The sequence below is a fragment of the Parasteatoda tepidariorum genome, chromosome 8 (genome assembly GCF_982258835.1).
Source record: "Parasteatoda tepidariorum strain Cologne lab strain chromosome 8, Ptep-v5.0, whole genome shotgun sequence".
Classification (NCBI taxonomy): Eukaryota; Metazoa; Arthropoda; class Arachnida; order Araneae; family Theridiidae; genus Parasteatoda; species Parasteatoda tepidariorum.
Window position 1 is genome coordinate 74194201 of NC_141762.1, and position 23660 is coordinate 74217860.

Here is a 23660-nt window from a genome sequence, read left to right on the forward strand (position 1 = left end):
TTTAAGATTATTTTCATTGCATAAGAGGGAAATATTTTATTTATCCATTAATTGTAAAAGAAAAAACCTGCATAGCGTAACATTAGTTTCGTTATAAATAACTTTTTTTTTAATCATTTTTGCTTGTTTTTAAATAATAAAAGAAGAATATTTTTAGTCATCACTTTTAAATTGCTTTAATTGATAGTTTGAAACTATAAAATTAAGTAATAAAATTATTAAAAAAAATAGAAAAAAAATATATTTGTTTTCAGGAATTCGTCAAGGTGGCAAAAGAATAAGGAAAGAAACATTGGGCTTATTACCTGGCAAAAAAATATTTTGAAATGATGCATCAAATTAAATTGGTTTAGTGAAAATGCATTATGATTTGTCTTGTTTTATTGAAAAAGAAAATAAAAACTCATGATGACAAAAAATTTATTTAATATATTAAGTATAATAAGGAAACTAATTTGCTACGAATTAATCTGTTTACCTACCTTTTAATTTAAATTACCACTTTAATAAATCAAAATAGCACCTATAAACATTTGATATTGCTTTGTTTTAATGACTTCAAACTTGAATTTCTTTTTATTTTAACATAATGTAAAAATTAAAAACACCACTGAAACAACTTTTTCCTTATTATTCCATCCTCTTGAAGCATTGTTTTGAAGCAGTTACGTGTACTCTAAATTACTCTGATATTCATATTTGACTGCCCTCACTTTCAAATTACTTCTCTTTCAAAAAACTGTTTTCAAAAACTATTTTCATGTAATGAAATGGTATAAAATATTTTTTTTCACTTTAAATTTGTTTTATTCTCTTTGATGAAACGGTAAAAAATCTGATAAAAAAAAGACAAAAATAAATAGTAAAATGACTTCCACTGATCTAAAGATCACCGATCATACGTATCAGCATCTTTAAGCTACTCAACGATTTTTCAAACGAGAGCACCTCAAACAAGACAAGCCCCTGTCAAATCATCCCCCAGACCCCTGAATACATTTTACCAACCAGGTGTTAGAACAACTGTGCCCCTCTTGTTCTCTCAGATGCCGAAAACCCACCTCCGCGACCCCCACAAGATGCACAATTTGACGACCAAGTAGAGGGAGCCACTGTCTGGATAATACTCGTCTGTTTTGGGTAGTCCGACCCCTGATCGAAACATTTAGAAAAGGCCGATCGGCTGGCTTAGTTGGGTGAGATTTGTTTTTCCACGCAACTTGTTCCAGCGACAGTGAAATATATTTTTTAATTTCTTTCGCTCTTTCATCAAAGGATTGTGCCGGATAATCAAAATTGTTGATTATTGTTTCTAAAAAAGAATTGTTTTTTTGTTTGCGTTAAAAATGTGTGCGGGGTAAAAATTAACAACTGGATATATTGCTTCAAAACAGGATTTTAATGTATTAAAATTACGAAAATTAAAAGAAATAAATGTAAATAACATTAGAAAATTTTTTTAAAAAATATGCAAAGATGTGTAAAATGTACAATGCATGATATGGGGTGTATTTTCTCCTTTTTGCTGTGGAATTGAATTTTCAAGAATATAGTGATTTTGTATATACAAACACTAAAAGTGGGATTTCTATATAAAAAGTTTCCAACAATATGCATCTAATAATAGGATCTTTATTTTTAATTTTCTATGTAACATTCCCATGTGCAGACAGTTCTTCAACATCAACGACAACAGGTGAGAAAAATATATAAGAAATTATGTTGATCAGTAATAATTTTTAGAGGAAATAATAGAAATTTTTAATAACAAAAATTATTACTTTTATTCATGAACGTTTGTGAGATATTTTTTTTTTGTAATGTGTTCGAAATTACAATGCTTATATGTGTAATATGTGATTTTGTGTTAAAAAAAATACACAATAAAATTTTATTGTGCTTAAAGTGTTTTTTGGAAGCAGCTAAATTTTTTAATGTAGTAATTTTTGAATTTCTTAAAATTAAATATTAAGTAAGAAGTATCATTAGATTTAAAATTATCATCAGAATTCTTAGGAATATTATGCAGTGTATTATAAGTTTTCTCTTAACTTTCCTATTAATAATTTTCTGTCTAAAAATATGCATTTTTGGATGTTTTGATATGAAAGACTTGATCATTTTTGACGCACGTCAAAATACATATTATTAGTTATATTTTTTGCTTAAAGCATTTTTTTTTCGAAACAGGTAACATGTATTTAATTAATATGGGCACAGAATATCATTTTTTATTAATACGGTCACTTTTCAGCAACTTAATCGCAAAGGTAAAGATTTCTTTTAATAGAAATTTTCATGGTGACAGAAATAAAATCATTAATTTTGCATTTAGATAATACAAATCTCATAGATATGCTGTTTAACTAGATATAATTTACTTTTGCTTTGAACCTTTTTTCCGAACAGGTAACATGTGGTTAAGCGATTTGGGCGAAGTTCTCATTTTTTATTGAATTGGTCCTCTTTCAGCAGCATTATTGAAAAAGTCAAGCTTGTCTAATTGCATGGTGATAGAAAAAAATCATTAATTTTGTAATTAACTAGATAAGTTTTACTTTCTCCTTCAGAATTTTTTTTGGAATGTAATAAAAATACATTGAATTTTTTAGGCTAAATTTTAATGCACAATTATTTAGTTATTTATATATTTTTGTTTAATTTGCGTAGTTCAAAAAATTGGAACTCTAAACTCAGAAAAAAATAACTGATGCAGTTCTTTTATTTCCTGTCAATCCTAATAATAGTAGGTGGGAGTAAGTTGAGTATGTGGGAGGTGAGATTTTTGTTCATATAATGCAAAACAACAAAATTAATCAAACTTATAATGTTTATCCATTACTTATCTTTCTCCATTGTAGTAAATACAAATTTGAAGATTTTCTCTTATTCATGTCAAGTAATATTTAATTTCGCTGAATATGGTGAAATAACAGTTAGACTATAAGACATATTTAATCTTATTAAAAATAATACAATTTATCTTAATTTTTCTGTGGATATTTAAGATTTTATTAAAATTTTGAGAACAAGTTACATGAAATATTTTAGAAATTTCAGATTTGTTTTCCTTTCAATGCGAATATTTTCCAAATAATAATTTTACCATAGCTACTTTTTATATTTGGCTAAGCTAGTTTCTTTTTCGAACTTTTTAAACTCATTTTATATTTCCTTTACTTGGTTTGTGCAAAACTCTTTAAGTGGAAATGTATTTTTTCTTCTAAAGTTTCAGTAAGGGAAAGGAAGATCTTATTCATTATTTCGAAAAGTTTTTATGTTAACAATTAGTTTTGTAGCAAACTCAACACAATTCTGAGAAAACCTTAAGATGTATGTGATTGAAAAGAGAAAAGGTGTCATACTATGTTTTATTTTATGCTTTTATTGTGGTACCATGGTTAAATTGTATGGTTTTTATTTTTTGCAAAATCATATTTTTAAAAAATATAGCAAATTTTTCCAGTAGAAAACTGAATGATATGTTTTCCTACTGTAAGTATTATATTTTAATTAGTTGCATTTTAGTAGAAAAAATAATAATTAAGTCAAATTAATTTGTTTATATGTAAGAAATTTATTCTATTACTTTTAATAAACTATTTTTTTAATGGAAAAGGCTTTACTTTCAAAATCAGATTGTATTTCGTTAGATCATAAGATGATAAACGCACTACTATTTATTACTAAAATATTAATATTAAAAAATATGGAAACAATTAAAAAAAATTTTAAAAATATTCTAATTTTGAAAAATCACCTTAAAGTACCAAAAAATATCTTAGGTTTGTAAGCAGTTGGAAGAATCCAGTATAATGTATCACAATTTGTGTTTTCGATTTTGTATAATAGTTAAAGGTATTTTAGCAAAAAGAAATAGAACACTTTTGCATTTATGCTACTTAACTAAAACATCCAATTTCATTCTACTTTTACATCAAGGCAAGAAACATACTTATTGTATGGTAATATTGAATTGCATTGAAATATTTACAGTATAGATAGTAATAACTATTATGCAGTATCGACTATGAGCTTAAAGAAATATATTATAAGACTTTGGCTACTTACATAACTACAGAAAATCTCAAACTGTCCTCGAACTCAAATTAAGTTTTATACAATTGATGTCACATAAGTTAAAGTTTTTTCACGTGTTTTACATTTTAATAATGACTGTATCTAAAAAAAATTTAAAATGCTTAAAATATAAGATATTCAGTAATAAAATAACGTTTTATAACTAGAAATTTCATCGAAAATCTAAGTATATCCCTTAGGAGTTGTTTTTTAGAAATCGACAACACGTACCTAAGTGCATTTAAATCAGATATAAGCTTAAAAAATACAAAAAGGTACCCGAAGAAGTAATTCAAAAAGCTCAACACGAAATAGAGTAATTTAAATTCATCTGTATTTTTGACGGTAAATTTAAAAAGTATCTGAAATTAATAACATTATTTTTTTATTAGCAATACACTTAAATTATATCTCATACTTCAAATTGCTTGTAAGATTAATATTTATTGTTATATACATTTTAGATTACTATAGGTATGCATTTTGTTGTAATATGAATCACTAATTTTTTATTAATTAGCATCTTATCCATAAGAAGTTCACCAACGCTTTATGAAAACAATTGGTTTTGTTATTTGTAACACATTTTAAAATTCAATGCAAGCCATAAACATTTTCACATTTATAACCATCTAAATAATTCTTTTTTAAGTAATGTTATTTTTAATGTTAATTTCAACTTTCATGAAATGTTTAATATTTTTCGTTTTAGCAATAGCTTGAAAATTTAATACGTAGTATATAATACTTTCAAATAAAACGCAAGGTTTGATTCGTTTTACAAAGAGTATAATTTATTTACTATAACGTATTAGAAAATCATACATTATTTTAAAGAAAATACTTTTACTGGAAATATTATTGATGCATCGAAATGATTAAATTGTCCAAGAATAAAAATAATACTAAATAAAAAAATTAATACAGGTTATTGAAAAGAAAATTTCAATAATCTGTAGTGCAGTTAAACTTGTAATTTTAAATTATAAATTGTAATGAGATGATGAGACAAATAATGTACAATTTTTATCTAAATGATATTTTTATTATCTTCCGAACTATTGTCGGGTTACGAAATCAGTTCAAGTTACAACGCATTAAAGTAATTATCTTGATAGGACAGTTATGTGTCCGAAAGAGTTAAAGAATTTTAGGATATTTGTGCCCCTCCTTAACTCTGATTAAAAATCGTCTCTGATTTTTTTTCATTCTGTTTCCTGAATTATTCCACTCTGTTCCACGCATCATAATGATAAAAGGATTGATTATAATAGTTTTTATAGAGGATTTTGCAATAAAATTTTACATTCGTGATTTGGTCATCAATATGATAATTTTGTCATGTTCCCGGATGTTCATTTTACTTAAATTTAAAAATATATTTTACCAAATCAAATTCCAAGGACATTTTCAGAACTGGTTTTAATAAGGCATTATTTTTATAATTAGTTATATCATGAAAATTACTTTCAGAAATTCTTTTCTTTTAAAGTTGACCAAGTTTAAAGGTTACGAAGTTATTTTTGAAACTTTACAAAGAACTTTATCAGAGACCTTTCATTAATAATTGTTTTGCTGGTACTAAGTCCCTTTTAATTATCAAACTCGACTCAAAAGCAGAAAAAAAATATTAGAAATACAATAAAAAATTTCTTATTATTGTCAAAACTATATACTTCGTTAAAGTTTATGCTTTAAGTTTCAGATTCATCTTATCATTTTTTACAAACTTAAGCAAAACGTTAAGACATTATTTAAAATAAATTTTATAGAAAGTGTGAAAGAGAAAACTGTTATTTTAAAAAATTACTTATTTAACTATTAACAAAAAAAAAAAAAAAACTCAAACACATAGAAGGCGTTAAATATGCCGTAAATATAACATGTCTTAAGCTGCTTATGTATTATTGAAAATAAGCGCTTCAATAAGAATAAAAACGTGATTAATTTTCCTCAACAGATTATTTGTTAGAGGGTGTCAGAGAAAATAACAGGTCTGGATTTTCCAAACGATGGTAATACCTTTATTAGGAAGTCTCCGTGGTTTGTTGAGCATGAAATTCCATTATTGGGCATTGTTCGTTAGACAGAGAATTTTCTTCAAGTAAAATGGGGACCTAATATGTGCATTAAGGCATGATTAAAACCATCTTTTCATTCCACTCTTCTAAAGTGCCGTAAATCGATTAGATGAGAATTCTAACAGAAATGGATAGTACCAAGTGAGTTGAAGTATAAAGTAAATACTTTGGGCTTTAGCTAAATATGTCAAATATCTGTTTCCCAATTTTTAGGTAAATACGTATAATTATATGAAAAGTTGAATTAGTAATTATTTAACTTTTCCCGCAATAAAAAAATTCGGCATCAAATTCCCGGAAAAAAGTAATTACTCAGAGTGCCGGATTTCCGCCGTAAAATCCAATTTTACCAGAATATGTTACGGAATTAAAAATTCGATGTATCATAATTTTTATAGTAATAATTAAGGTGAAATCAATGAATCATTCTAATTAAATATTACTGTAAAAGCTACGGTAAATTATTTTAAGGTAAAATAAGGATTTTTTTCAATGCAGTTTGCTTATGAAAAACCAGGTATTCCAAAAATTACCAGTTGTTTGAAAAATTAATTGAAGAAAAATGAAAAGAGATTCAAAGGTACAGCTTGGAACGTTCTGGTTCAGAAACCAAGATTTTCTTACTCTTTGATTCAAAATTACTTCTAAAGTTCAACAACAGATGGCGCCTCAAACTAAAAATTTGCAGCTAAATACGAAAATCCAGATATTTTTATCATTATATGCAGCAGCAAAATTAAACAGTCTAAAAACAAAATGAGCAGACTACTGAAGATATATTAATCCAATAGAATGATTGATACAGAGCCGGAATTTATAAATTTTTTAGTTACGTTCTTTTCACTAACTGTGTAACAAATTTATAAATATAGAGAATAAAATTCTGGTTTCTTATACAGGAGAAAACAAACCATACAATTTTGTCTGTTTTGTTTTTCATTGTACCATATATAGAAATTATCACAAAGATACTAAGAATACTAATTTATTTAAAAAAGGTTTTGAAAATTTCTAATATTGTTTTTCGGTGTTACCTTTAAAAGTTTTCTCAAAATGAATATACTTCTCGATAAAGCAAATGAATCAATATTTAAAATGTAATTTTTAATGATAACATAAAATAAATTAAAATTTAATTTTACAAAGTTTTTTGCAAATGCATCCGATTATTTACTATCTTATAACTTAGAAATAACGCAACAAATGGAAAATATAATATATAATAAATTCCCTTTTGCTTTAAGGTTATCTGCAATTGATAGTAATATTTTCAGAATAGCATCTTTTAGAAATTTATGGTTTAAAAAATTATAGATCTTATTTTTTAAAATATTTGATGGAGGAGCAAAGCATATAGTGAAGCAAGATAATTCATAACTATAATAAACATGAATTGCTTAAGAGAAAGAAATACATAAATTTATGATGTCTCGAAACAAGTATGCATTGCTTTCTTAATTTTACGCATTGTGAACTTTTGATAAAGATCAAAAATTCATATATAATTTAATTTGACACATTATAAGTTCTTTCTTTATCAATTCAATTTTTTTTCTATATGATATTTGCGGCTGTAAAAAGATTTTTATTTATTGAAAAATGAATTCTTTAGAAAATAAAAGCTGAATATTTTGACTGTCACATTTATTCAAAATCTTAAGAGACTTTTATTAGGAATAGTTAAGAAATTTCTGTATTTTTTGGTTATTTTTCCCCCAAATAAGTGGAAGTTGTTGTGACACAAGACAGTACTTAGACAGTTTTACGAGACATTACTTTCACTTCTACATAAATTGTTAATACCATTAAATCTGTTTTTAAAAAGAGTTATTATGAAAGAATACATACTATGTTATTCTACTTTTTATTCAATGAACTGTTTATTAAAGTAAGGACAATTCTGGATAAAAGAAGAAAAAATGTTTCGTAATTAAAACCAAAATAAACAATATTTTAACCAATGATTTGGTATTTTTTTCCGTTCAAATGGTTACGGTTTGCTAGAAATTCATATTTTAAAAATTGTTGTTCTTATTACACCACTTTTAGTTCAAAATGCGAAACAAAAAAGGAAACTTAACCGAATAAATAGTTTTAAAGTCATGCCTTAAAGTATCATGATAACGTTATCTCATTTAACAAGTTTTATCACATAGCATTAGACAATATTTTAGTGCACCTAACGAAGCCACTTAGTTCCCTCGAGTTGGATACATGTTAAAGTCAAGCGGGCTAATCCGTCAATCTCACTGTCGACAGAATAGCGAGTTCAAGACCTAGCAATGACGTCACAATAATTTCTCTATTCTCTTCAGCATGTGAAGAGCTTCTAGTGCCCTGCATTCCTCTATTTTTGAATACGATACTATCATTCCCTTATAGATAACCGCACCATAATGCTGTTTAACACAAATAAGTCTAGTATTCTCCATCTCTTACGATAAGTGAAACTATCAAACAAAATAAAGCCATATTCCAAGGCACATTTTATAAAACACAACTCAACCACAGCCTAACTCCAATGCCCATTACCGAACGAAATTCCTATCTTCAATGTCCAGTAAAAATTTTTTCTTCTGTTTTGAAACAATGCTAGTTGTAAATAGTTAAATGAACCGTATTGATTTGTATTTATGGTGTTTTCAACCATAATAGTTAAAAACATTTATAAATTCGTAAATATTAAAAGTGTACATAGCCGTAAACTTTAAGATTAATTGAATTTACAAACTACTGCTGGTTATTTTAATTTCATTTCAGAATTAAAAATATAACAGTGTATATTTGTAATAGTCAGAGAAAGCTGTGTTTATATAATACATTTCTCTCTAATTCATAACAATACTCTGCATCGATAAATTGCCCACATTCTGTAAGAAACATTATATCTGATTAACCAATGTTGTGTTTTAGTTAATTGCAGTTGTATTTTATCAAGACAGGTTAAAATAAAGCTTTCATTAGCTCCGTGTTCTGATTTTGAAACTATTATGTAACTCATTATTATGTGTGACAGTTACATTTATATCATATTTAACTTGACAGGTATATGAACCAAGCGCGAGTTGAATTCTGAGAATTCCTCATTATCAGTCACCGCATCAAGAGTATGAGCTAGAATATATTAAGCTTAAAACAATTTTCTAAAAGTTATATATTATTTGTACATGGAATAATATTTATTTCACAAATTTTATAAAAAAAATTTCGTTACAAATTTTTATTAATGATAAAATAAAATTTTTATTAAAATATTAACAAATTTATTATGCCACGAAAAAGTGCTTTTAAATTATATTTGTGCAAATTTCTATTAATAATTTTTTTGATGTGTTGAAAATTATCCAGATTCTGTAAGAAGTAACATATCTGATTAAGCAATGCTGTATTTTAGTAAATTGTAGTTGTATTTTATCAAGACGAATTAGAATAATGTGTTCATTAACTCAGTTATCTGATTTTGAAACTATTATGTAACTCATTATTATGTCTGACAGTTACATTTTTTATCACATATGGCTTGACAGGTTTATGAACCAAGCGCGAGTTGAAATTTGAGAATTCATAGTAATCAGTCCCTGCATCTAGTAAGTGAGATAGAATATAATAAATTTAAACTAATTCTCATTTCTCTAACTCAGAGGTCGCCAAAGTGGTCTATATAGACCCCCAGGGGTCTATTTAACAAAATTGGGGGTCTATCTGAGCCAAGGGGTCGAATGGGGGTCGATCCGAATCGGAAGGGTCGAAGAAAAAACAGTTCTCTTCTTATTACGTAAATCCCAAATATCTAATTGAGTATGTAAAATTTGTGAATTTTTTTTATAATTGACTTAAAATCAGTTTCTTTATAGAACATAAATTAATAAACGCATCATCAAAAACGTGGACATCAACCTGCAAAATGAGTTTGCTGAATTATTATCGGATCTTGAAGCAAAGACGCTTTTTAAAAATTTAACAATAAGTAAATTTTGAACAAATATAAATAAAATGCAAAAATATGTAGAACTTTATGAAATAGCTCAGCCTTTTTATGCTAGCTTTTCCAAGTTCCTATGTGGTTGAAGCCGGTTTCAGTCACGTAAATTCAATCTTAGCTAAGTACAGAAATAAAATAAATGTTGAGTTTCGAGGGGATTTAAGATTAAAATTGACCAATTTTGAAACCAATATAACGAACCTTGCAGGAAAAAAAAACACCAGACACACCCATGTCATTGATTAAGAAGCAATAAATCTGTAGTTACTTTACTTATTATTTCTACTTATTTATAATTACTTATTATTTAATAAATATTAAGGTATTTAAATTTCAATATTAATATATTTTTCATAAAACTATTGTTACGCAATGCACTATTACTTTAATAAATGTTTAAATCATGAAATAAATGTACAAACACAGTATTTAATAGAATTTTATCTTAATTAACGGAAAATTACTTTTATGGGGGCCGATGGAGATTTCAAAAAATTATATAGGGGTCGATGATGAAAAAAGTTTGGCGACCCATGCTCTAACTTGTATAATTCATATATTAAATAATATTAAATTTTGAAATTTTATTAAATTTTTCGTAGTAAATATGTCCTAAATAGAGAAAAGAATTGTTATTGAAATATTAAAGAAGTCATTGTACCACGAAAAAATTTTTTAACAAAATTTTTTTCCTAATTTTATTAATAAAATTTTTTATACGTCTGAAATGAATCTTTTTATCTAGCATTTAAGAAAAATATCTAATAAGAAAAATAAGGAGAAAAAAAACTTAATCCAATATTGAATTCCATAATTACTTTTTTGTTAAAAAGTCATTCTTAAATCTAAAGATTTCACTAAATATTAATAAAACTTGAAAAGTATTTTTGAAAAATGAAACAATATTTTCGTAGTTAAAATGGTAGCTACTTTCTTCCTTTTTCTGAATAAAAAGGAAAGTCTTTAAGAAATGTAATAAAAAAAGTTTTACCATCTTTTAGTTTTACAGTTTAAACAATAAACTTGTCTAGAATTATTTGGTTCCGTAGCAACCAAATTTAATTATTTAGATAAAATTTCGCTGATATTTTTTTATATAGTTTGTTCGAATGAGCCGTTATCGTTAAACTCAGATTAGAAAATGTTAGTAAGTTTATTTAATATTAAAAAGCTTATTTAATAATTGTATTTTTTAAATGTAGATAAAAAGTAAAAATATCTTAAATTATTTTATGCATATATATGAGTCCGGCTAACTTAAAAGTTCCACAAAAGGAAACTAGTTTTACTTTAAATTGTATACAAAAACCGGTAATTGCATATTTAATAATTTTATTACTGTGAAATGCAATATTTTCTCACTTTATTTATGACTTTAATAGGCCTCAAATATGCCATGTTCACATTCCAAATTTGAAACAATAAAAAGTTATTTAATGAACATTGAAAAACTGCATTCCACAAATCAAATTTTTATGAAACTTGTTTTTAAGGAGAAATTTTATCTTTTTTATATTTTATACAAAAAATATAAAATTTCTCCTTAAAAACAAATTTTATAAAAATTTGATTAGTGGAATGCAGTTTTTCAATGTTGATTAAATAACTTTTTAAAATTTCAAACAGTTTACCAATATATCTATAAAAATATATAGTTTTCAAGGTTTCTTGAAAATCTATGTAAATAAATGGTTCAAAGGGGTATAAATCTTGTCTGCCTAGTATTAACACGAAATAATAATTGACTAATAAAATGTAACCAAATAACACTTTATTATAAAACCATTTTTCCTCTTTATTTAGCAAGTGAAAAAAATTACTTATATACAAAATTCATAAAACATATATTTCCAAGTTTTTGTTTAGATTTTTGACTTATCTTAAACTACAATTTCTTACAAATTTAAAACATTGTTTATAAAATGAGTGAAAACACCAGATTGGAAAAGCTATACTTAAGAAAAGACAAGAGTTAAAGCGAAAGCTATTAGGTGAGAAAAAGTCTTATGTTGTTACTGTTGCTTAGTGCTAAATAACTCCATCTACTTAATTAGTGTGAACTAAATATAATTCATAAGCATCAAGGAATGGTGATTTTTAATTTATATTTTTGTTAGTTTAATATAAGTTAATAAATGCGATGCGATGCCGTTGCCCTCTCTAAAATTAAACCTCAAATTAAGATTGATATCGCTCAACATCCAAACAGGATATTTGATATATTACTCTATCATGAATTTTGCATAAATTAATTCAAATCCATTTCTCTAATTAAATTCGCTAGCACAGGTTTGGCTTAAGTGTATGAATTGAATTAGAAGATATGTTTTGGACTAGAAAATTTCAAAATAAATTGTTGGCTTAAATATAGCTCCCCCATAAATATCGGAGAAAATATAAACATCGTAAAGAAACAGCATGCTCTCAGCCGATAAGTATACGCTATCGGTAGAGGGATTAAACTGTTTTCACAAGACCTTAAGCCCCATATATCTTTTAGTAAAGTTTACTCGTCCTTTATGTCATGAAAATATTCACTTAAACACAAAATACTCTAAAATTTCATTTGCGTTCCAAGACGTGCTGAGCACCGAAAATAAAGCAGAATTTACGACGCTTTTAGAACTTGCTTTGGAACTTTGATACGTGCTTGGTGTTTTAAGGCACCATTGCCGGGTTATCTGTAGCAGCGTGATTCAATTGCGACTTTAATTTACCCCCCATAACAAGAAATGAGTAATACACTAGGGCATAAACAACCGATTTCGAGCATGCCCTAATCTAACAATAAGACTTTATATCTACACCATGGTAAGCAAGCATGGTGTGGAATTTTAAAAAGACAACTCCTTTTCAGTACCTCAACATATGCTTTTAGTCTGATCTAACCAATTTTGAAAAAAGTTCACACGTTTAAAAGCACTGACAAGGCACAGCGACTAATCACTCCAACAAAATGGAAGGCGCTGAAGTTATTAAGGGTATTATTAAATTTATATTATTTCCTGAAAGCCATTTTTCATTACCAAGGTTCTTCCTTTCTTTTTATCTCCGGTGAAGCGCCATTGCGGTTTTATGTTGGGAAAGAAGCAGGTACCGTCATTAATTTTGATTTTTCTGCTTGTTTCTCCGTCTTTCGTAGTATCACTTTTTATATCAACTAAATGCCTGGAAGTTGTGAAGTTCCTATTCTCGTCACGGAGGCAAAGTTTCGCTAACGGATTCCTTCCCTTTTCTTAATTCGTGGTTGACTCGTGAGTCACGAATCGGATTCGTTATTCTATTGGTCTGCTTTGATGGGAGGGGAATTTCCGGACGAGTTACCGCTAGATGCAGAACCGGCAAATAACATAGAGGAGTTGCGTCAGAAAGAATTTTTCCTTTTTTCATTTGCATTTTGTTTAGTTCGGAAAATAATTACGAAATATTCTTTGGTGTTATTAATAATCGCAATTACGTTTGACGATACAGAGTTATTTGACATCAAATGAATGAATAAATGACTAAACACTTGGAATATTTATTGTGTGAGCCACTTTCTTGATTTTCGTGTATTATTCTTTGAATGAAAATTTATGCTTCTTGAAATATTGCTATAGTTAAAAAAAACTATGCGCTTTTCTAAGGAAAATGCAAATATTTTAGGTGTTTGTAATGAGAAGAAACGATCCTACACTGCTAAAAATTTCAGATTACATTACGGTAAGAAAAAAAATCCGGCATTAAAGGTAATAGTACTTTTTACTGTAAAATTCGTTTTGACCGAAACATGTTACGGAACAAAAATCTGTATATACAGTAATTTTATAATAAATACAGTAAAATTACTGAATCACTGTAATTGAATAAATATTACTGTAAAAATCACGTGATAATATTTTACGTTAAAAACGGATTTTATAGACGATACACCAAAAGTGCTTTATACCGTAATTTGATTTGGAGTTTTTTGTAGTTTAATATGAGACACTCACTAAATCTAAGTATATATTATTAAAATTATTATGTCTATTATTATTATTATTATACTTAAGGCGAAATCAAAGGCGCCGGCAGTGGGATGCAAGAGGGTGCACTTGCATCCTCCCCTGGCTTTTTTTTAAACAATTGAAAAGATACAGAAAAACAATTTTGTTATAAAATATTTTTATTAAAAAATATTTTTATTATATCGTATCAATAATTACTTAATTATATAACAAATAATTAAGTAATTATTGATACGAAACAATTAAAAAAAATTTAAATTGTAATTGCAGAATTGTAATCGTCTTGCTTGCTGTCCAAATCTGTTTATAACTTTTTCAATGAATTCTGAGTCATCTTTGATTTTTTTTCTTATGCACACTGAGCATGCACAATCTTGGCAGATATCTAAGCTATATTTTTAAACTTCATTTAATAAAATATAAATAATATTATATTTTCTATTAGTTATTTAGTTTAACAAAAGTGTGTAACACAAATTGACTTCTCACAACTGTAAAACTTCCTCAACGCAATAAATACCAATGTTAAGCGTGCACAAACACGTTTGTATACGAAGCTACAGTTTGTAGTTATTTTTGTTTCAAAGTCAGTAGCTATGCCAGCGCCATCAATACAGTTTCTCGTGCCAAAATTTGCAAGTACAAGAAATTCGTAATTTTTTTTAAATATCTTGTTAACAATGAAGAAATGTATCTTGAAAAAAATTAACAGATGAAAGTATATGTAATAACAAAACAAAATGTAATAACAGAATATTTTAATGTTTTTTTTTGGGGGGGGGGGTAGTTTGTAAGAGGGTTGCACCCCCTTTTATATTATTCTGCCGGCGCCCTTGGGCAAAATCAATAGTTTTAAACTAAATTTGCAAAAATCTAAAGCACAGCTGTGTTATTTCAGAAAGTAAAAGTTTTAGTTTCAAGGGGTCTAGATGATTTAGATTAATTCGAGGAAGCATAATTGAACAGAAATTTATTTATTTCTATTAATTATATAAAATTAAACTTAGGAGTCCTAATTTTTTACAAGAAATTTAAAAAAAGCTTAGATGTTTTTTAAATAAAAACTCTTTATAATTTTTTTCTTGTTTTGACCAAAAATTTGAAGGAAAACTTATACTACGATGTAGATAAAAGTCATAACAATCAAAGTAAATGATTTGGAATTAATTTTAAAACGAAGTAAAATATTTTCATCTTAAAAACATACTAGCGCCAAGGAATTGAAAAATAAGAAGTGTTCTTAGATTTAAATATCTTATTTTCCGAATTTTCATAAAACAAATATTTTTACACACAAAAAAAATCCAGTATTCAAGTGTTATGAGTTCAAACAACATGCTGTACTCAAACCAATTCCCAAATTTTCACTTTAAAATAATTTTAGAAGTAGAGCAAGCTTATGCTTCAATTGAAAAAAAAATAGGCCGAGGAAAAAAGATTTAAAAAAAAAACAAGTTTAAATTAATTACTTTAAAAAAATAGAGTTTGCTAACGATTCCAAGAAACTGAGTATATTAGTCTGTGAATGGGTTTAAATGCTTTTCCCACAGCGTTTTGAGTGCCGTTTTTTATTTGATAACAAATTGTTTAGAATAAAACATATGATAGCATACCTTTTCTTTAAAAAAATATCGAAAAAGTTGTTGAGAAAAACCTTCTAAATCCCTTACATCTATCTCGAAAAGGTGTCTTTGCATGAAATAGTACCAATGCGTATTAAAAACGTCTTATTAAAATAATCTCGGACTCCGGTAAATTATCGATAACTTTATGATAAATAACGAATATTATAACACAGCAAATATTCTCTGCTATTTAACAAAAAAGAATGAATTTATATACTGAAGAAAGGTTATTTTTCCGCACATCCGCACTACAACTAATAGAAGAATAAACAACGGTTTTTTCTGGGTCATTTTTACTCAATATACATGTTTTTCTGGTTGATTTTTTTGGCTGCTGTTGCATGTAGAGAAACTACTACAGATTTTTCATGTTTCCTCCATACAAAAATACATTCACTATTAACTTTTTTGTACTACTATCACTATTAACATTATTTATATTTTTAAGGCTATCACTATTATTTCGTATCATTACGACCATATCCGTTTCATTTCATTTTAAAATTTGCAAACAGGTTGCTGAATAAAGAAAAGAAAAGCATCAGCTATTTAAATACTTTTTATTAGCTATTCAATTAACCAACTTTAATAATTAAATTCAGAATAATATTTAAAATTATGAAATTTGGCATATATTTTTTATACAAATCCAAGAATTATCCAAGATTCCCAAGATTATCCGAGAGAGAATCCTACAATTATCCACTATTTTATTAAATACTAGAATTTTATATAAATCCAAGAATTATACAAACTTAGAAAAATATTGATCTAAAGACTTTTTAAACTTCCCCTTTCATTAATTGTATTTAAATTATCATTTTTTACAGACATAAAAAATAAAGCTGAACTAAATGTAACAAAATTTAGAATACTTATCAATAAATCATTAAATGTGAATATTCATTTAAAAATTTAACTTTCGAGAAAAAATTCCAAAGGTCTTCCCAATTATACCCAAGTGATTGAAGTGACTAGTATTTCAGTCGCTAAAAATTGGATATATACTTTTTTGAAGCTACGATTCCCTAAAAACCACATAGTCCCTATATTTTTACATGTCACATAGAATTGGCAGAAATATTTTTCACTGCCGAGCCAGGGTCTGTTTTCATGTCTTCTTTTCCGCGAATTCACATCTTTGTTACTTTATTGCCGCTAAACTCTTTCAGACCATCCATGGGGAGTTCTTTGATTGTTTACGAACAAAAATTTTATTAGTGATTTGTTACAATGAAAACACATACCTACTTTTAAGCCACTACTATCATTGAAGTAAGCTTTTAATATCACGATGAATACGATGCGCAATTAGCGAATTATTGCAATGGATTTAGTTGAATCCTACTGATTTACCCTGTTCATATGCGCCCTAAATATAATAATAATAAACATAGTAATTTTTATAATGTATACTTAGATTTAATGAGTGTCTCATATTAAACTGCAAAATTTCCTGATAAAATTACGGTATAAAGTACCGGCACTTTTGGTGTTTCCTCTAAATCCATTTTTAAGGTAAAATATTATACGTAGGGATAAATTATTGTAGATATTTTGCTTTTCAATTCGAAGATTTCATTAAAAATACTTACACCAATTACTTTTATTTACAATTCTATCTTTCGTTTGAGTTAGAAAAATATGATTTAATTAGAAACACCTGTTAATTATTCGTATACAAGTGAAATTATCAATTTCGATGGTAATTCGTAATTTCGAAAGTAATTCGTAGTGTTTGTTAATTCGTAATGTAAGAAAATATGCAAAAAAAACAACAAATGTAACTTTTTCAATTACTGAAACTCTTTGAGCATATATCTTACAAGTTATTTTTTTTCTTTGTGAAAGAATGACATGCAAATAATTGGAATAATCAGTTCTATTATTTTATAAGAGGTATTTATAATATGTTGCAACAAATTATCATTTGAGTTAGTTATGTAAAGTCCAGCTTCTAAATTTTATTGTCGATAAGAATTCAAAGAACGCACTGAAAGAACACCACAAAAAAATAAAATTTATTTTTAAAAACATATGAAAGACATGAAAAAAGCTAATTACTTGATCTGTAGAATAAATTTTTTTGGTATTCTCCACCGTCCAGCCTGTATATTTTAGTATAAAATTAAGATTTGGTCAGCAAAACCATCATCTACTCTTCTCATCTAAAATTACGTGGATTCTCATGCAAAAACAAATAAATATAAGTATTTATTGACAGTTATTTTTCACCTTATTTGATGTTATTAATTTATAAAATTACTTACTATATGTTTCCATTAAATAATGTTTTAATCTCTGTCAAATTCAATGATATTTTAAGTTATTTTAGTTCAATTGAAATATGTAATAAATTAAAAATGAAATGTAAATAAAACATCATATGTAAATAAATTAAAATTTTAAATATGACGCAAAGAAAAAGAGAAATAAGCAAATTTCAATTTATAAATAAAATACACATCTTCAATGAAATAATAATTATAAATAGAAAAAAATCTTTTAATAAAACTAGCTTCGTAAATTAAATATATATTACGTTTAAAAGATTAATTAAGGAATCCAAAATAATTCTATGACATTCGAGCAAATTATCAAATCGTTTTCCTTACGCTACTTGTATTAACAACATTAGAAGAAAAAAACGATGGAATATCAAATCATTAAAACAAAATTCCTAATATTTTGTTTCTATAAGTTCTAAATTCTCTCCACATAATTCTATCATTACATCCTTGAAAATATGGAAAACCTAATCGTGGTTTATGAATTCTGTTTCAATGAATATTGAAATTCGCACTTAATGGTTATTTTGTCATCTATACATATTCACACTTTTATTTTTGTTCACAAAAACAAATCAAAGCCTTTCATTTTTCATTCATTTCCTCTTTCAGAAAATGTAATTCTCCGTTGAAATTGCAATAGTTGGTTTTGATTGTAGTAATCTTCAACAACAGACATCAATAATGCATTAAAGTTTTACACTGGATTAAAAAGCGAAATCGAAAGAAGGAAAAAAATGTTCCAATGAACAAACCAATAATTGGTAAACCTATGGTGTTCAGAAGTTTTCTCAACTAATTATCGATAAAAATCCCCACTCCATATCAGCGTTGGGCGTTTTATATTAATTTCACTTTCATGTGGGGGCTTTGAATTCCCACCCTTTTTATTTTCTAGGTCACGTGGGTTTTACCAAATTAATTATACCCTTTCGTCTTTGCGAAATATTGTCTCGGAACTGTAACCGAATCGATAGATAATGGGATAATACTTCATCGTAATCGATATCGGTCGTGGTTTTGGCTATTAAGTATGAAGTTGTGTTCATTGCAAACTTTTGGTTCCACGGTTATTTCATTTTTCTTCGACTGATAACTTTGTACATTGATTGCTTAGCAGGAACAAAGACTTTAATGAAATTATTGTAAATTTGTTTTAAACGCGTGCTGCTGATAGCGATGGAAATTAAGATTACGTCAATAATGACTTTAAGTAACAGCCAAATTTGCGATAAGTACTTTCACATTAAACTTTTAATGCTAAATATCTTGTTTAAATCTAGAATGACTTCAAAAATTAACATGTGACTACAAAAATGTATGATAGCAGTAAAGCTTTTAATTATATTTCTCCTAAACAGATTCATTTACCTAAAGAACAAAGTGCTGCCAATAAAAGAACAACGATAAAACAGAAATCGATATGTTTCTTAACATGTTAATATTTTATTGCTAAATTAACCATCTAATTTTAAATGTTTTCGCATAATAAGGAAATTAACAATTTCACTTGTAAAAGAATAATTAACAGGCGTTTCTAATTAAATCATGATTTTCCACACCAACCGAATGATAGAATTGACAATAAAAGTAATTAGTGTAAGTACTTTTAATGAAATCTTTGCATTTAAAAGCAAAATATTTAAAATAATTTTTCCCGAAAATCAATTAAAGTATTATTTTTTAATATAGAAATGAACATCATTCATTCAAAGAAAATTCGGCTTAATATTTAACCATAATATGCAACATAATATCTTAAAGTAAAAACCGTGAAACTTAATATCGTGCCACTCTCTTGCAATGGTGATAGAATGTTAAGTGTCATATTAAATAATTTTGTCATTTAATCTGAAACACAGTTTAGATGGTTCCACCCATCTAACCAAGTTGAGATGATTGGTTACATGTATATACCCATAAAAGCAAGCAACTTAAGCCATCTAACAATAATTTAAAATTATTTAATTTGCATGCCAAATGTGTGGTAATAAGGACTAAAATTTGAAAACTAGACTTTATGGTAAATCGTAACCACATGAACAAAATCAGAAAATGAATGATATGAATTCTGTATATTTTGGTTTCACTAACTAAATTAATGTTTCCTTTTACCAGGAATCTCATTACCATGTAATGCGGTAAGCCTACCAGTACCCACCAATCTGACCAAGTTAAGATGATTGGTCAGATACACCCATATAAATATGTAATTTTAACCATTAACCATCATCAATTAAAATGGTTTGATCTAACATGGCTAAACTTGGAACAGTAATAAAGTATAAGACATTTCTGCTAATCTGTAGTTAGACACGATTCAAAATATTAGAAATAAATTTATTAAAATTAGTCTTTACTTTTATTTTTTCAATGAATCATTAAATAAAAATTTAAATGTACTATTCATCTCAGAGTTTCATACATTCCATATAACATTCATCAAAATATTACCAAAATTAGTTTTACGTATTCCTATACATAGGGGTAGAGTGCGTTATATATGTGCATATTTGAGCCCTGATGCCTGAGGGGATAGACTATTCGTCTTCCAATGAGGTGAGCCGGGTTCGAATCTCAGGTCGATACGAATTCCGAATACGACCGAGATTTACGTTGTTTTCGTCACCATGTAACGCAAATGTGGGTTAGTTCCGTCAAAAAGTTCTCCTCGGAGGAAAAATTTCTCCCTACACTTGATTCCCTTGTCTTCTGGATTGGATTCAAAAATTACAAGGCTACGGAGTTAAACATTAATATTCGTAAACCCAAATATTGGGCCAGTTGTTCAACGACGGTTATAAAATAAAACTAAAATGTATGCATATTTATATGAATTGTATGTATAAAATTTAAAATTAATGGACTGCCTTCTAAAAACAAGAAATGTGACCTCCTCACGCTATGCATACATTCCTATAAGAAAAAAAAATATATTCCAGAGTTTTATTCATTACTAAAAATGATTTATTCAGCAAAATTGCAGTCAAATTATACAATTTTCTCTAGAAATGATTCTCAGATGATTACCAGATTATGAATTTATTTATAAATTTATAATTGGGAATAGGCCTTATGACAATGAAATGAATTAATGAGTACTGTGTTTTTGAGTAGTTTCTATAGATTCAAAGATAAGTTATCGTTGTGTTATAATTCATGAGAATCTTTATTATGATCCATTTATGACACAGTTAAAAACGAAATCTGTATGCATGAAAAGATGATTTCGTATGTATTTGTGCAGTACCTCTCCCTTTTGGAATGCTAATCAAAGTCTGAAAATATATTTCAACAGCTAATTCAAATCAGCTTGGGGGATATTATGAAATTATTATGAATATAAGTAAAATCTTAAGCTATTTATTCATTGTTACAAAATCAATATAAACATTTTATTCCCTCTCTTTTAATTAACTTATATAAGTATTTTTTGAAGAGGTTCAAGAAAAAAAAATTGAAAATAATTATCAATTTAATCAGTTATCTCTATAGGGACATTAAAAATCTGGGTAATTCTTACTGATGTGCCTCGACAATGACTTCAGTAAAATTAACAATAAAATATCGTTTTATAAAATGTGGTAATATTTGTTAAACATGGTAAAATTTGATTGATTTTTATTGATATCTTGAGTAGGGCGTAAAAACTCTTTTTTGGTTAAATTAAAATTTCAGTTTTGTGATTTTCACTAAATGTGTTGTAATAAAAGCTATAAATTTGAAAGCAAGATCTACTAAACCGTTAACATATGAGGGGAAAATCCGAAAATGAAGGGCTTTAATACCGTATAGTTTTGTTTTATTAACTTATTAACTTGAATTATGATTTCTTTTTTACCAGAACTGTCATTACCATAAAAGGCTGTAATTGCATTACTATAAATGGCTGTAATGTTATCAAAATCTTTTACTCTTTTTACTTTTATGCATTTAATATAAATTTCTGAAATAATTATATCAAGAATTATTACGCAGACAAAATGAGACTCTAACAAAGGAAAATGCTGTATCTTCCTATATTCATTAGGGAAAAGCCCTATGCTTAAACACAAGATTTTACCAAAAAAAGAAAAGGAACTGTTTCGGACATTTGGTATATGAGGTAATAGGAAGATATAAACTAGTTAATTAACTAGCAATATAACTTTAAATACTAAAAACTGAATTGAACTGGTAGCTTATATAAGAAGTTACAAGAAAGATGCATGGTTACAGATACAGTTAAAATGAAATTGAATAAGCAGCATTTTAAAACACATGATGACACTAAGAAATATGCGTAATAAAATAAAGATTGCAAAGCAGGTGTTGAAAGAAATAAACTGAAATAAAATCTGAGTAATAGGTGGAAAACTACGTGGAAGAATTAATTTGGTAGTAGGGACAAAAAAATACCACCAAAATAGCTTGGTAATAGGGAAAATACCCATCTTCATTTCCGTCGGTACTATATAGCTTATCTTGGAAGTAAAGTGCTAGGAAAGTCCCGTGTAATACTGACACTTCGCAATCACGGCGTTGGTCAAGAAATTATGTAATCGTAACGTACAGCTTTCCCCTGGCTCACAACGGGATGCTCTGAAAATGCTTTCTTTTTAGCAGGGGAAATAGACCTATATGAATAAGTTTCAACCCAGAATTCCGATTAAAAACTAAAAAAAAAAACACTTAAATAATATTTTAAAGCTATGAACTTATTGTATTTTCGCAGAGTATGAAAACATATCTTATAGTATATTTTTGTTTCATTATTAACAAGGTGCTAAGGTGCTACTTTTTCAAACTTGATTAAGCAATGTTATTATGATTCAAAAAGAGCGAAAATTTAATCCAAATATCAATACCCTACTAAGATTACAACGATTTATCTCCAAATTAGGGCTTAAAGAATTGATCTCATTGATCAGAAAAAAATCATTGACCCAAAAATAACCTCATTAATCTGCCTCATTTCAACCTCTCAAAATCAACCTCATATATAACTCAAAAATAATTTTAGTTCATATCGGGTGAAATTATTCACATCTAAAATATACGTATCAGCTTGAAGCGTAGAAAAAATAATTGATACACCTCAAAAATAACTTCCCAAAGCTAGTTGCAATAAAGAAGATTTCCATCAACCGCAAAACAGCCTCAAGCGTGAATAAAACAACCTCATACACATAGATAATACATCTTGGGAGGTTGAACTTTTAAGGTTCTTTTTGTTATCAACTTGGAACAAACCTCAAAACATCCTTGACACCTCAAAACAACCACATACAAACCTTAAACATACCTTTAATTTCTGTAAAGGAATCCATTGCGGAGCTCTTAAAACTAAGAACAATGGAATAAACAGTTAAGGAGTTTTCTATTAAGCCTTAATTATTTCTAATTACTTAATTCATTTGCATTCTTTAAAAACCGTAATTAAAGTTGAAATTCCACCCCACTTAATATTTCTCACTCGTACTAATGCAACTGACATAACTTAGTGAATGAGGCCAAATACTGAATTCTATGGAATTCCATTTGCAGTTAAATTGGTCTCTTTGGAGTAATTTAAATATTTGTCTCGTCTATCGAAGTGCATTATCACTTATCAAATGACAAGAGAGCTTATAATT

At 27.2% G+C, this 23660-nt stretch overlaps 1 protein-coding gene across 1 annotated transcript in view; it reads left to right on the plus strand.

Moving 5' to 3' along the window:
* Window positions 1-1161: 1161 nt before the first annotated feature.
* Window positions 1162-23660, plus strand: part of LOC107447219 (neural cell adhesion molecule 1-A) — a 287676-nt gene continuing 265177 nt past the window's right edge. The window contains exon 1 of the mRNA XM_043045385.3: window positions 1162-1696. Coding sequence (XP_042901319.2) covers window positions 1612-1696 — 85 coding nt within the window. The 5' untranslated portion in view covers window positions 1162-1611. The remainder of the gene's footprint in view (window positions 1697-23660) is intronic.